This window comes from Myxocyprinus asiaticus, chromosome 5, assembly GCF_019703515.2.
Source record: "Myxocyprinus asiaticus isolate MX2 ecotype Aquarium Trade chromosome 5, UBuf_Myxa_2, whole genome shotgun sequence".
Taxonomy (NCBI): Eukaryota; Metazoa; Chordata; class Actinopteri; order Cypriniformes; family Catostomidae; genus Myxocyprinus; species Myxocyprinus asiaticus.
Genome location: NC_059348.1, coordinates 41755742 through 41769458, shown reverse-complemented (window position 1 = coordinate 41769458; position 13717 = coordinate 41755742). Strand labels below are relative to the sequence as shown.

The 13717-nt window shown below is 37.8% G+C and overlaps 1 protein-coding gene across 5 annotated transcripts in view; it reads left to right on the top strand.

The window, feature by feature from the left end:
• Window positions 1-6648: 6648 nt before the first annotated feature.
• LOC127440530 (nicotinamide/nicotinic acid mononucleotide adenylyltransferase 3-like) overlaps window positions 6649-13717 on the top strand; it is a 31313-nt gene continuing 24244 nt past the window's right edge. For all 5 annotated transcript variants that reach the window (XR_007897147.1, XM_051697179.1, XM_051697177.1 and 2 more), the window contains exons 1-3: window positions 6649-6765; window positions 9072-9214; window positions 11504-11687. Coding sequence is in view for 4 of the 5 variants with exons in the window: in XM_051697179.1 (XP_051553139.1) it covers window positions 9106-9214; window positions 11504-11687 (293 nt within the window). In the remaining variant the exon portion in view is untranslated. The remainder of the gene's footprint in view (window positions 6766-9071; window positions 9215-11503; window positions 11688-13717) is intronic.

The window sequence follows — 13717 nt, the reverse complement described above, 5'->3', positions numbered from 1 at the left end:
TACGAGTGAACGCGGTCTATGTGTCTCTGAGATGCGCGAGGCAGATCCTCAGGTTCAGGATGCTGCTACGCCACTCCCCGAAAGCAATTATTCTTGACCTATGATAAGGAATTTATATATACGCACAGTCATTGGATACATTTGATAATTGGTATATTAGTGCTGAAACATTATATTAGAAATTGTGTTGCGTGTATATATTTTCATTTATTTAAATTAAATTGTCCGTATCACAGATTCACCCCGTGATAAACACACAGAATAATATCCAAACATTTTATCATTCTCATTCATTATTGATATACTCATTATCTTAATCCAATAAAAAGACTTCTCCCAAGGTGAGCAACTGCTACCCTATGCCTTCCAGGCTCATTAAAAATAAATAACAATAACAATAGTTCCAAATCATTTACTTGCAATGCATTGGCAATGTTTCTAAAACAGTATTCTTATTAATAATATTTAGAATAAATAATTCCAAATAAAAAGGAATAGTTCAACCAAAAATATAAATTCTCGCATCATTTACTCAGCCTCAGGCCATCCCAGATGACTTCCTTTCTTCTGCAGAACACAAAGATTTTTGAAGAATATCTCTGCTCTGTTGATCCATGTAATGCAAGTGAATTGTGGCCAGAACTTTGAAGCTCCAAAAAGCATATAAAGGCAGCATAAAAGTAATTCATTTGACTCCTGTGGTTAAATCCATGTCTTCAGAAGTCATATCATAGGTGTGTACGTGAGAAGCAGATCAATATTTAAGTCCTTTTTTTTATTACTATAAATCTCCACTTTTACTTTCACTTTCACTTCCACATTCTTCTTTTGTTTTTTGGCATTCTTCATTCATATCGCCACCTACTGGTCAGGACTGGTCAATAGTGGAAATCCATCAGTTTGATGCTTAGCACAGTGCTTCTCAATTCAGCACAGAATTCTACCTCACCACCCTTGAATTTACTATAGTAACACTAACTGTACTTTAGGCAGAAATAGATTCATAATAAATATTATCATATCACTACTTCAGCTCTATTAAATTTGTCATAAGCTACATTAGGGGAGTGAAGGAATATAATAAATGTTTGTTACAACTTATAAATATTAATTTATTTGTATTTATTGTTTTTACATGTGTTTAGAGTAGGTCTACTGTTTATAAATACAAAAATGCCATAAATTGTTTTATAGAAATCATGTTACATCTAACCATGGTAGTGAAGAAGACCCATGCTTCCATGTGTTTACTATGGTCTTGTTACAAATACCACTGTTAAAACTATTAAAAAATATATATATATTAATGAATAAATTAAAAAGAAAAGGTTGAGAACCACTGGTTTAGTATATTAAGCATGCTATTTACAGGGTCTCTCAGAGCCCAAATAGGGTTAAAAATATATAAATTAGGAAAGCAAAGTTTATGTTTCCATTTCAAATATTTTCACCATTAGGGAGCACCTTATTCTTCATTTAGCATCATTATAGTTCCTTCTGTTGTGGTTAATAAAAATCTAACAAGACCATTTACAAATAGACTGCTGCAGAGTGAGCATCAAACACTAGAAACAAATGTTATGCAATGTTCAAAGTTAAGTTGTTCTTGCAGGGAATTTCACAGAATTTCTTATGTTAGCATTATGCTTCTAAAAGTCATGGATTAGAAATGCATTTTCATAAGCCGTTTTCGGCAAGATAATTTTCAAACCAAATTAATTCCCTTTTTTTAATGGTTGTCCCTGAAAATTATCTCTCCTAATGCATTAACCATATATGTCCTAAATCCCAGCTTCCATCATGTAAAACCTACCATTTCACATGCACAATGTATTTTCAAGATCAAACATTTTCATTTCTAATGGTGGTTAATGCCCTTCCTGGGTTTTCCCCTCAGGTAAAATGAGATTCATCAGCTGCAGTGGAAAGAGTGCATGTTCTGTGAACTTCCCATGTGCCAGGTTGACTGGAAAAGCTTTTAATGAAAGCTCAACCATGAACTGAAGGTCTTCTCATCTCTGCTTACTCTCTTGAGAGCACTACTTAGGTTCACTGAAAGATTATGGAAGACTGTAGATAACACCTTTGAATAAAAGTATAACAAAATTGACAATCCCACACTAACAGTATATAGATTGTGATTTAAATAATACACACTTAGGACGCTGGAAAATAGGATATACAAAACATTTATTTCTGTATTGATTAAGATCTTTTTTCTGTTTTTTGTTTTTTTGTTGTTGTTTTTTGTTTTTTTCTGTTACTGTGGGACTGTTGGACTTGGATCAAGAAGAGCATCATATAATTGTGGCAGCGGGGGCGTGGTCGAGCGTCCGTCCAGAGAGAGAGAAAGCGGTAAGGGTGCTTGCACCTGAGCTAGATTATGTGTAACACCTGTCTCTAATTCCTGTGAGCATGGGGAGAGCGGCATATAAGCAGCCACACCACCAGCAGAGAGGGTGAGAGAGTCTGGCACAAAGAAGGCCATGGTGCTCCTGCTCCTGCTCCTGCTCCTGCTCCTGCTCCTGCTCCTGTTGCTGTTGCTGTTTAACCTGTTATGTTTACGAAGCTGATGTGTTAAATGCCTATGTGCCTGTGAAGCTGACGAGTTTGTGAAGTTGTAAATCACTGAAGTGGCCTATTAAAAGTCCTGCCTGAGCCAGGAAAAACTTGCTTCCCTGTGTTCTCCTTCCTGCCGGTTGTGAAGCTGTCTTACAATAATATATATGCTTAAAACTGCATAGGTTCATTTATGTGCTTTTCAGATTTCTTTTAGATTTCATTATTGTTGTTATTATGATTGGTGATTTATTTAGTTCTATTCCATATTTCATGTGCAGCCTAATATAATGTTCACCATATGACCGTAATGTGGTGATTTGATTACAGAGATTTATTTTTATATTTTGCATTATATGTAAGTTATTTCTACTGTGTAATTTGTGTGGACCCCAGGAAGACTAGCAACCACTTCTGGAAGCTAATGGGGATCCAAATAAAGAATATAATAGTTTACCAGTTCAATTGGATTTACTGAATTGGCATGCTTGCACTACCTGCACTGTAGCACTGGGTTAGAAATCTAAAGTGTTGATGGGGCTACCTTTACTCATAATTAACACTACAACATCACTTCATCCTTCTGATTTCAAATGACCAGTTTATTATTTTTATGAATTCTCCTCCCATTCTTTTGGATTATCAGAATAAATTGGATAAATCATGTTGTAAAATGCTAGGTATAGATTATTAATTGTTTTCTTATTGTTAATATCTGGTCATGTTCAGCCTAATCCGGACCCAAATGCTGTTTCACATGAGATTACTCCTGCTGATTTTAAAAATAGAACAGGCCTGGGAATTATTAATATGAATGTACGTAGTTTAATGTCAAAGCTGGACTTAGTACGAATCTGGATAAATACAACCAGTACTGATATTGTTGTTTTATCTGAAAAATCAGCCTCTCAGATGTGGCGTCATCACAAAGAGAGAAAACTCTGCAGCAATCCATTTAACATTCTAACCAAACTCTCTTTCCTTCTCTCATTTTATTTCCTATTTTTTCTTAGTTAAATGTCAATTTCCCCAAAGCCTGGGGGAATTTCTAATAATCGTTTTAGTTGCTTGAAAAAAAAGGAGGTGATTTAAAATGCCATATTATTTCCCCAGTCTTCCTGAAACCTAATTTACCTGCACAGCTGATAGATTGGAAAAAACATTTGTGCTCATTCATTCCAATCATTTGGCTTGTTGCATTTCAGGAGATGTATTCTGTTGAGTTAATTTGCTCTAGGTGAAAGCTTCTTCACTCTTTTATCAAGGCATCTGCAAGTCTAAACATCCAGCACTGAGTAGACAGGAGAGGAAAAGAACAGACTTCTCACTGAGAGAAGAGCACAGCAGTATTCTCGCAGTGATGCCTAAAGAGGGTTAGCTGCCAGTGTATTATGGATGATGTACAAAGCTGAAGATTTGTCCAATCTTTAATGCATCAACAGTGCAACATGAAATACAACAGCAATGACAACCAACACTGTTTTCAAAGGCAAAACTTTGTTTGCAAACCTAATTCCAGTGCTTATGAGGAGACTATTTTAGAAAAAGGTGATTCTACTATTAAGTAATGATTTCTGGCTTTACAAATTTGGAGCCATAATGATAGAAGGTAAAAACGAACTTGAACTTTAGCAGTAATCTAAATTTGGAAAGCACTTAACTTTAGGTATTATAACAGAGATACGGTTTCTCCATCACTCTCATTGGTTGCTCATGTAACTGTAGCCAGCTGTACAAGCTGTGCAGTGTGTAAACTCACTCCTCTGGCACACTAGCGACTGACGCTAGAGGCTGTAGACTTTAGCCTCCTTGTTAGTGCGCCTGCCTCCCATGTTGGAGACCCTGGTTCCAATCCCACTCAGAGCAGGACTGGTTACAGTGGTGCAGTGACCCTGATGGGAGTGAGGCTTAGAGGGGTGAGTGTAACGGTAGCCAGCCGGTGCGAGCTGTGCAGGGTGTAAACCTCACTCCCCTGGCCTCAAGAGGTGCACTAGTGACTGATGCTAGTGGCTGTAGCCTTTAACCTCCTCGTTAGCAAGCCCACCTCCAATGCCAGACACTCTGGTTCAAATCCCGCTTGGAGCAGGTCAAGCAGGACGGGTTACACTCATGTACTCAGACTACCAAGAATCAACAGTCAATGGAGTTTTTACTTTTTCTAAATATATAAATTATGCCATTAAAAAGTGGCATAAAAGTTCATGTCAATGTTCAACTGGTTTTCAACATGGTATTCACCCACTGAGATCTCTAAATAATTTAGATTCTATTTAAAATCTTATGAGAGCAATCTGGATAAACGAAGTCTGAACTCCTCTATTGCAGGAATAACTCTTCTAGGTTCCACCTTGAATTAATTGTTTTAATTAATTACAATTACACAGATTACACAGATACATTTTTCATTTCTTTTGTGTGTTTTCAATACCTCAGTCTAGAATCCATCATTTGCTCATTCATCTGATGAGTCCATCATTTCAGGACCTTGGAGAGTTCTCAGCATCTGTTGCAGTACTATCTACCTCCCAAGAGTGGTCACCCCAGAGTCACCTCTGTGGAAGTACTGCCTGGAAACAGCTTAAAGGAATAGTTCACCCAAAAATGAAAATGATGTTTTCATTTACTCACCCTCATGCCATCCCAGTTGTGTATGACTTCCTTTATTCTGCAGAGCACAAACAAAGATTTTTTGTAAAAAAAAAAATAAAAAAAAAAAATAAAAAATAATAATAATAATAATAATAATAAAAGAATAAATCTTCACTCTTCCACATTCTTCTTCTTCTTCTTCTTCTTTTTTTTTTGCAAATCACCACCTACTGGTTGGGGCTGGTCAAAGGTATTTTTTTTTCTTTTTTTTTTTATGAAATAGGACTTGACTATTGATCTGTTTCTCACCTACACCTATCATTTAGCTTCTGAAGGTATGTATTTAACTACTGGAGTCTTCTGGATTAATTTTATGCTTCCTTTATCATCTTTCAGGAGCTTCAAAGTTCTGGCCACCATTCACTTGCATTGTGTGGACCTACAGAGCTGAGATATTTTTCTAAAAATCATTGTTTGTGCTCTGCAGAAGTAAGACAGTCATACACATAGCCTGGGTGTGAGTAAATGATGAGATAATTTTAATTTTGGGGTGAACTATTCCTTAAATTTGACATTTTCCTTTAAATGACAATGACCTTTTTTTTCCCAAAAGGTTACTGATTAATTTGTGCTTTGAATATACTGTTTAACATTGTATTTTTGAGGTAGATAGACCTATCTGAATCTGTGGGACTAGTCCTGTCCATATTTTCGGAATAGAGAGCGGAGGTGAGGAAATAACATCTTAAAGGCCAAACATGGTGCCTTTCAGTTTGTAAGACAGATCCACTGTCTGAACTTGCAAAGACTAGCGCAAGAGGACCTACCTGTGTTCATCACCACCCGCACGATGTTATACAAAGAATATAAGTCCATTAGTGTGGCACAGCATTAGTCATATTAGTTTGAGCTGCCTCATAGTATGGATCTTTACAGCCCATTTCCCCTTCAACAGCTATAATTAGGGTGGTTTTGTGCAAAGTGCATTTTTTTGAAGGGCAACAGAAAGTCTCCTTGAAGGGTGATTAGAAAAAGGTTTTTCTCTCTCCCGCAGGTTGGATATTTATGTTAAAAAGGTAATACATAAAGCATGAAGAGCTAAGAATGGAGAAAAGGGGGATGGAGGAGGACACAGTACATACTGTGAGTCTTATGTATAAAATAACCATTTCAAAAGACCAAAGTCTTGTGATCTGCTTCACATGAATATAATTCTCTTTATAGTGAATAGTGGGGGTTCAAAAGGATAATAGTGCTATTAAGATCTTCGAGCGTTGAGAATCGATCCCAGAGAGAACTTTAATCATCCCTAAGAATTTCTAGCTCTGTCAGATAAAGAGCTGAACTGTCCATATCATTTGACTTTGAACAAAGTTTTCGTCATTAAATGTAGCTAGTTTACCCCAGAGTCTTATGATGAAATACGGTGCATGAGCAACGGTTTCACATTTCACGTGTTGACCCCTCCAGACGCCCGTTTTCGCCACTAGTGGTCACTGTCGCACAGTAGGTGGGAACGTTGTTTTTCTGACCTAATGTTTTGCGGAACACAAATAGTGTAGCACAAGGCTAGCGACGTAGCATCTAGCATTTACTTGGAGGAGATCTTTGAATAAGGTAAACACTAAAGCCTCAAACGTCTTTATTATGACTTTTTTGTTTATGAACGGAAATAACCTAAATAAACTTGTTTTAAAAACAGTGCTGTCAATGTCAGCAATCCAAGGGTCAAATGTAACAATGTTTACATGCAACTGTCAAGTTCACCACCTCTAGATTACACTAATTTTAGTCATTTTGCTGATTTGCATGTATTGCCATGTTTTTGGAGAAATATTCCATGGTAGTACCATGCTATTCTTTGAAGTATCTTGGAGTGCCATGGAAATACAATGGTACATGTGTCATTCAGTCAGTGCCATTTGATATTATATAAGGGAATGTACAGCTCTACATTCTTGAGTCTCAAGTGTGTCTACAGTGTTATAACTACTAATTATTTTTCATCAATCTCTTCACTCACAGGGCCAGATTCTTTAAATAGACTGCTCGTGCAGCCAATGCCAGTGTACTTAGTAGGCTACTTGTTTTGTCATTCTGGAATGGGCACATTGTGTTATGTGCTACTGTTTGTGTCCATACACCATAAATGTACCCTCTTTGTTTTGTGCCCCTCCTTCAAACACACACACACACACACACATGCACGCACGCACACACACTGAAAGTTACATTTAGCCATAAACCAGAGATAAAGAATTCAGCAGAAGATGTGATTGTATGTCTCATTAGCTGACCCTGTATCTGTCACTTAATGCCAAGTGTACACAACATGTGACCCTCTTTGGATTTCTGTCACCAGTAATGTGCATTCTGAGCAGATTTATGTCCTCAACAGACCTCTCAGAACTTAAGCTATTAGACTAATTCTGGTCACATTTAAAGATGGAATCTAATGTGTGCAGGGTCTCTTACATGCTAATGACTTACAGTTAGCATAATCAAACATTCCAACACATCAATAAGTCCAACTCCAGCAGTTCAGGCATGCTACTTCAACTTCACTGTACATTCATGTCTTATAGTCTGTTGTAACATTCATTAACACTTAAAAAATGGGCTTTTTTAAATAATGAGTCAATAATGATTTAATCAGTCAATTTAACAATTAGGCCTATTTTAATAATTATGATAGAGTGGTTTCTAAACTGATTTCATCATAATTTAGAGATGCAAAGAAATGCAATTATTCACCCATCTCACTGCAAAACAGATCATATTGTAAGTAGGCATATTAGCTGTTGCAATTGTTTATATAGTTTAGTGGTTTATTAAAGGGATAGTTCAAAGGATAGTTCAAAAATAAAAATTGGGTCATGATTTACTCACCCTCATGTTGTTCCAAACCTGTATGGCTTTCTTTCTTACTTTCAAGAAAACAGATTTTGCTTCCCATGAAAGTGAATAGTGACTGAGGCTGGCAGGTTTCATTTTAATCATCATTTTTGTCTTTTGATGAAAAGGATGTTTAAATTTAGAAAATATTTTATATTGTAATATTTATTTATTTTAGTCACTTTTAATCAGACTAAAATGGCATATCATTTAAGGCAATGAAAATACCATATTTTAGTTGACAATAATGTGCAAAATGTCAAAAACATGTATAAAACTGTAACAAACCAAACTTAAACCAAATAGGAACATTTTAAAATATAACAAATTAAAAATGTATTTAAATGTATCAAACATGTTAAAGATTTATTTACATAAACAGCATTAGAAATTTGTCCTGAAAACCTGAGCTCATTAACTAATAAATATTAGCTACTTTTTAGAAGTTACTGTGTTGTGAATTCTTTTTTTTATTTTTTTTATTTTTTTTTTCTTGTCATTTCTGTCATTCTTTTAAAGACTGTTACGATATTGCATTACAAGAACAGCATTTTCACAAAGCTGTGCAAGCTGACTAGAGTGTACCTATCGGGGAAAGCCCATATACTATGAGTAGATTTGAGTAAAATTTAATAAATTATTTTTACAGTAGAGGTTTTCTTTTAAAAAAACCAAAACAAAAGTATTGTTAATGAATTCTTAATCTATTGCCAATCTTGTCAACAGTATGTTTTAATTACAATTGTTTGATTGTCATCATAAGGCGTCTTTTTCGTCTCGTCTTCATTATGGTTGACCAAATCAAAAAACTCTTCATCAATGAAAATTTTAGCCAGTAATTTCCTAATCTCTGCCTAACATCTTTTGTGTTCTGTGGAAGAAACAAAGTCCTATAGGTTTGAAATAACATGAGGGTAAGTAAATGATGACACAATTTTCATTTTTGATCAACTATCCCTTTAAGAGTTGTACCTTGTCGTTAGTTGAACACTTCTTACATCTGTTTAATGTTTCTTTGATTCTCTTAGTTTTGTCCAGTAGACTATGGTGTGATGCAGTGAAATGGCTGGTCGTATTCCTCTGGTTTTGCTGGCCTGTGGCTCCTTTAACCCCATCACCCATCAGCACATGAGGCTGTTCGAGCTGGCCAGGGACCACATGCACCAGACGGGTAAGTGCCACCTGTTCATTAACCTCAAGTTGGCCATCATCTGTTATCAGGGCAAAACTGTCCTCTTCTCCACTGTCTGTCTGGGCATGTCTCTTTATTGTGATGCTATTTTAATGTTTTAAAACTGTATTCTGATTTAATTAGTGTTTTAGTTTTAGCCTAAAGCATAAAGTATGTCTAACCCTCTTATTAAATTGTTGTTTACCTTACATATTTATTGTGCTGAGGCTTTGCCTTATAAGACTGGGGAATGAGCGACAAATGTTAAGTGTGAATATTTAAGGCTCTTAGCTGTGCTTTGACATTAGATAAGAAATCAGCTGACCTGTTCTCAGTGAAAATATGCTTGTGTAAGCGAAGGGTGGCTTGGCTTAGTTAGATGGATTTGTTAATTAGCCTATAAAATGAATATTCTAGTTTTGTTGCATTATTTCACTCGCTTGCGCTATAAATGTGGTGTAACTCTGCGTGGTTTTGGCCCACTGATATGTTTGCTTTCATAATTTGCATTTATTTACTGCACCAAGTATGAGACAAAAATAAATAAATAAAGATAAAATAAAAATGATTGCCAGCATAGCTTGCATTTCATATTACCAGGAGTATCTAAACACTTGATTGAGGTTAATTGCCAGTTTTAAGCAATACTAAAACTGACTTTTAAAGCTAAATAAGTAATAATAAGTAACTCCAACTAATGATTGCACTGAAGTTTGAAGTGATTTCATCTTGACTATGCAAAATTATAACAAATTATTAGGCATATACATTGAGGATTCAGCAAATCATTACAATTCCTTTCTGTATGCAATGCTTGTGTTAATTTGTGTGCAGTGGCTCAGAAACTTTTTGTAGGACTTTTGTTGCACTCGGAAAAGGAATCAGTCTAAGAACCACCCTGTTTACTAAGCCAGTAATGATTTGACTGATTCATTGCTCAAAGGGTTAGTTCACCCAAAAATGAAAATTCTGTCATAATTTACCCATGTTCCAAGCTGTTGTTCCAAACATGTAGGACTTTTTTTCTTAATAATAATAAGAAAAAAGATTTAATGAATAACTCAATCCATCTATTCAACACAATTGCAGTTGATGGTCACCCACTTTAAAGCTTAAATGGATAGTTCACCCAAAAATTAAAACTCTCTCATCATTTACTCACCTCATGCCATCCAAAACAAAGATTTTTAGAAAAATATCTCAGCTTTGTAGGTCCAAACCTGTGTTAATGTGCCTTCCAGGCTCATTAAAAATAAATAACAATAACAATAGTTCCGAATCAATACTTGCAATGCATTGGCAATGTTTCTAAAAGAGTATTCTTATTAATAATATTTAGAATAAATAATTCCAAATAAAAAGGAATAGTTCAACCAAAAATATAAATTCTCACATCATTTACTCAGCCTCAGGCCATCCCAGATGTTTATGACTTCCTTTCTTCTGCAGAACACAAACAAAGATTTTTGAAGAATATCTCTGCTCTGTTGATCCATATAATGCAAGTGAATGGTGATCAGACATTTGCAGCTCCAACAATCACTTAAAGGAAACATAGACGTAATCCATAAGACTCCAGTGGTTAAATCCATGTCTTCAGAAGCGATATAATAGGTGTGGGTGAGAAACAGATCAAAATGTAAGTCATTTTTTTACTCTAAATCTCCACTTTCACTTTTACATCTGAAAGTCACATGGGCTGCCTGTTTAGTTTCACTTTCACATCTGAAAGTGAAAGTTAAAGTGGAGTTGTAGAGTAAAATAAAAAGGACTCACCCACACCTATTGCATCTGAAGATATGGATTTATACACTGGAGTCATTTGGATTACTTTTACATTTCCTTTATGTGATTTTTGGAGCTACAAAGGTCTGTTCACCATTCACTTGCACTGTATGGACCTACAGAGCTGAGATACTTTTCTAAAAATCTTCATTTGTGTTCTGCTGTATAAATAAAGTCGTACACATCTGTGATGGCATGAGGGTGAGTAAATAAGTGATAATATATTTTTTATTTTTGGGTGAACTATCCCTTTAAAAAAGCACCCAAAAGTATCATAAATCTAGTCCATGTGACTTGTTCATCACATTTTTAATGCATACTACTGTATATGCAATTAAACTAAAATGGAAACAATATGTTTCAAAAAATACTTGGCAGACCCATGAGGGGTCATAGACCCCCTGTTTAAGACCCCTGTTTTAATCCTTTTAATAAACATACTGTATAACTGATAGTGATTTGACTCTATTTGGGTCAGATATGTTGTCTTTTTCCATCTCACAGGTCTGTATCGTGTGGTGGGTGGCATTGTGTCTCCTGTCAGTGATGGTTATGGTAAACAGGGTCTTGTTGCTTCGAAACACCGGCTCACTATGGCAAGACTGGCCCTGCAGAGCTCTGACTGGGTTACTGTCAATGACTGGGAGAGCCAGCAGTCTGATTGGACAGAGACCGTGGTGTCAATGAGGTGAATATTAAATCTTTCTAGGACTGTTCTTTGGTGACGTCATTGTTCCATGAACATTTCCTGCTTGTCAAAACAGTCTATTTAGTTGAGACGGGCCACTTCTATTAAAATGTTTGGGAGAAATTGGAACGCCCAACAGCAGCCAACGGTCAACCCGCCTTACAGGTAAATTAGCCAGTATCACCTTTTAGATACAGAAATCGCCTGTCAGTCAACTCAAGAACATGCATGCGCATTAGCCATACAAGACAGTGTAATTGCATTTATATAATCTGTGGTAAAGAAACACAATTTATTATACCAGTTGTGACGGAACGACACGCCCTTCCCCTGTATCATCATAGTCCCGCCTCGCGTGATAGGGCTCGCATGATCCCAATGAAGAGCCTCATCACCGCTGCCTTTAAATATCGAGCGCGCCTCTCCTCGGGAGACAGGTCTCTACCTGCTGGCATATTTACAGGTCCAGGAACGGAGAGGGGAGGGTCTGGTGCGAGTTAGATGCATCGCCGGACCCGCACCCCGGAACCCCGGCACGAGTTGGAGCACACGTCGCGGCCGACGGGCCAGGATGCCAGGCTGCTATTCCCCTCAAGTGCCAAGGCCCAAGGAAGCCGGACAGCTCGAGTGAATCCACACAGTGTTGTCATATTTTACTGCTTATTTGAAATATGTTCTTTTATTATAACCTTGATTTCGGTCTTTCCCCATTCAAGTAGATAGGAGCTGCACTTTCATGGAGCTTATTTACATAGAAAATTAGCTGCCAAAACTGTTCCAAAGAATGCTTTCCGTGACGCAGAGGAGGGCTGGGCCGGGCCGTGAGTGCGCATGGCCGCCCCCCTAATCGGGTTAATCAGCCGAGGAGAGGGATAAAGCCGAGCCGGATGCAGCAGTTAGAGAGAGAGAGAGAGCCACATGCAACTGCCGTGTGTGTTTATGTTTGTGTTTTTTAAGTTTTCATTAAACATTATTTTGATGGTTCGTTCGGTTCCCGCCTCCTTCTTGCCCATCCTAACCCTGTTACATTGGTGCTGAAACCTGGGAAGGGGGAGGAATGCGCTGTCATGAAGTCCTCACCACTGCCGTCTGCTGAATAAAGCAGCCGCGGCAGTCCGCCGAGGGATGGAGTCGTCGCTGCCCACCGCCTGGATGCGGAGGAATGGCTGCCGTCTGCAAGGGGAGGAGGAGCTCGCTGCCGGCCGCCTGGAGCGGTAGAGCCGCTGCCAGGGGCAGCGGGGCTTACTGCCGGCTGCCAGAACGCGGAGGGGCATTCCATCCACCAGGGGTCGGAGGACTCACTGCTGTCTGCCAGGGGAGGAGCGGTTATCATCCTCCAGAAGGTGGAGGAGTGGTCGAGGACCAGGCAACGGCGTGTCTGGGAACCGGCGAGCAATTTTTTTTTCTCTCTCTCCTCTCTTTCTTTCACTGTCGTTCTGCCTCGCTCTTTCCCTCTCCCCTTTTCCTTCCCCATGTCTCCCTCCCAGGTCTCGAGAGAGGGGGGGAAAGCCTGCCAGCAGGCGTAGCTGAAAGGGCAATGCGCCAAGTATGCTTACACATACAAGGAATTTGTCTTGGTGACAGGAGCTTCCAGTGTACAACAATACAAAAACAATACAAAAACAGCAGCAAGACATAGATAATAATAAAAAATAAAAAATAATTATACACATACGTACAGACACACACATACATACATACACATGGGTAATGCAAATCTAATACAATCTGTTATGTACAGTGTAAATACAAATCTGTTATGTACAGTGCAAATGTTTTTTTTGTTTTATTTTTTCTCAGAGGAATGAAATGGCAGAAGAGGTTGGATGTGTAGGATAAATATATGAAAGACTAAACTGTGTATTGCACATAGTTATTGCTCAATGGGGCAATTTAACTGTTCATGAGATGGATAGCCTGAAGGAAAAAACGGTTCCTGTGCCTAACGGTTCTGGTGCTCAGAGCTCTGAAGCGTTGGCCAGAAGGCAACAGTTTAAAAAAGGTAGTGGGCAGGGTGAGTGGGGTCCAGA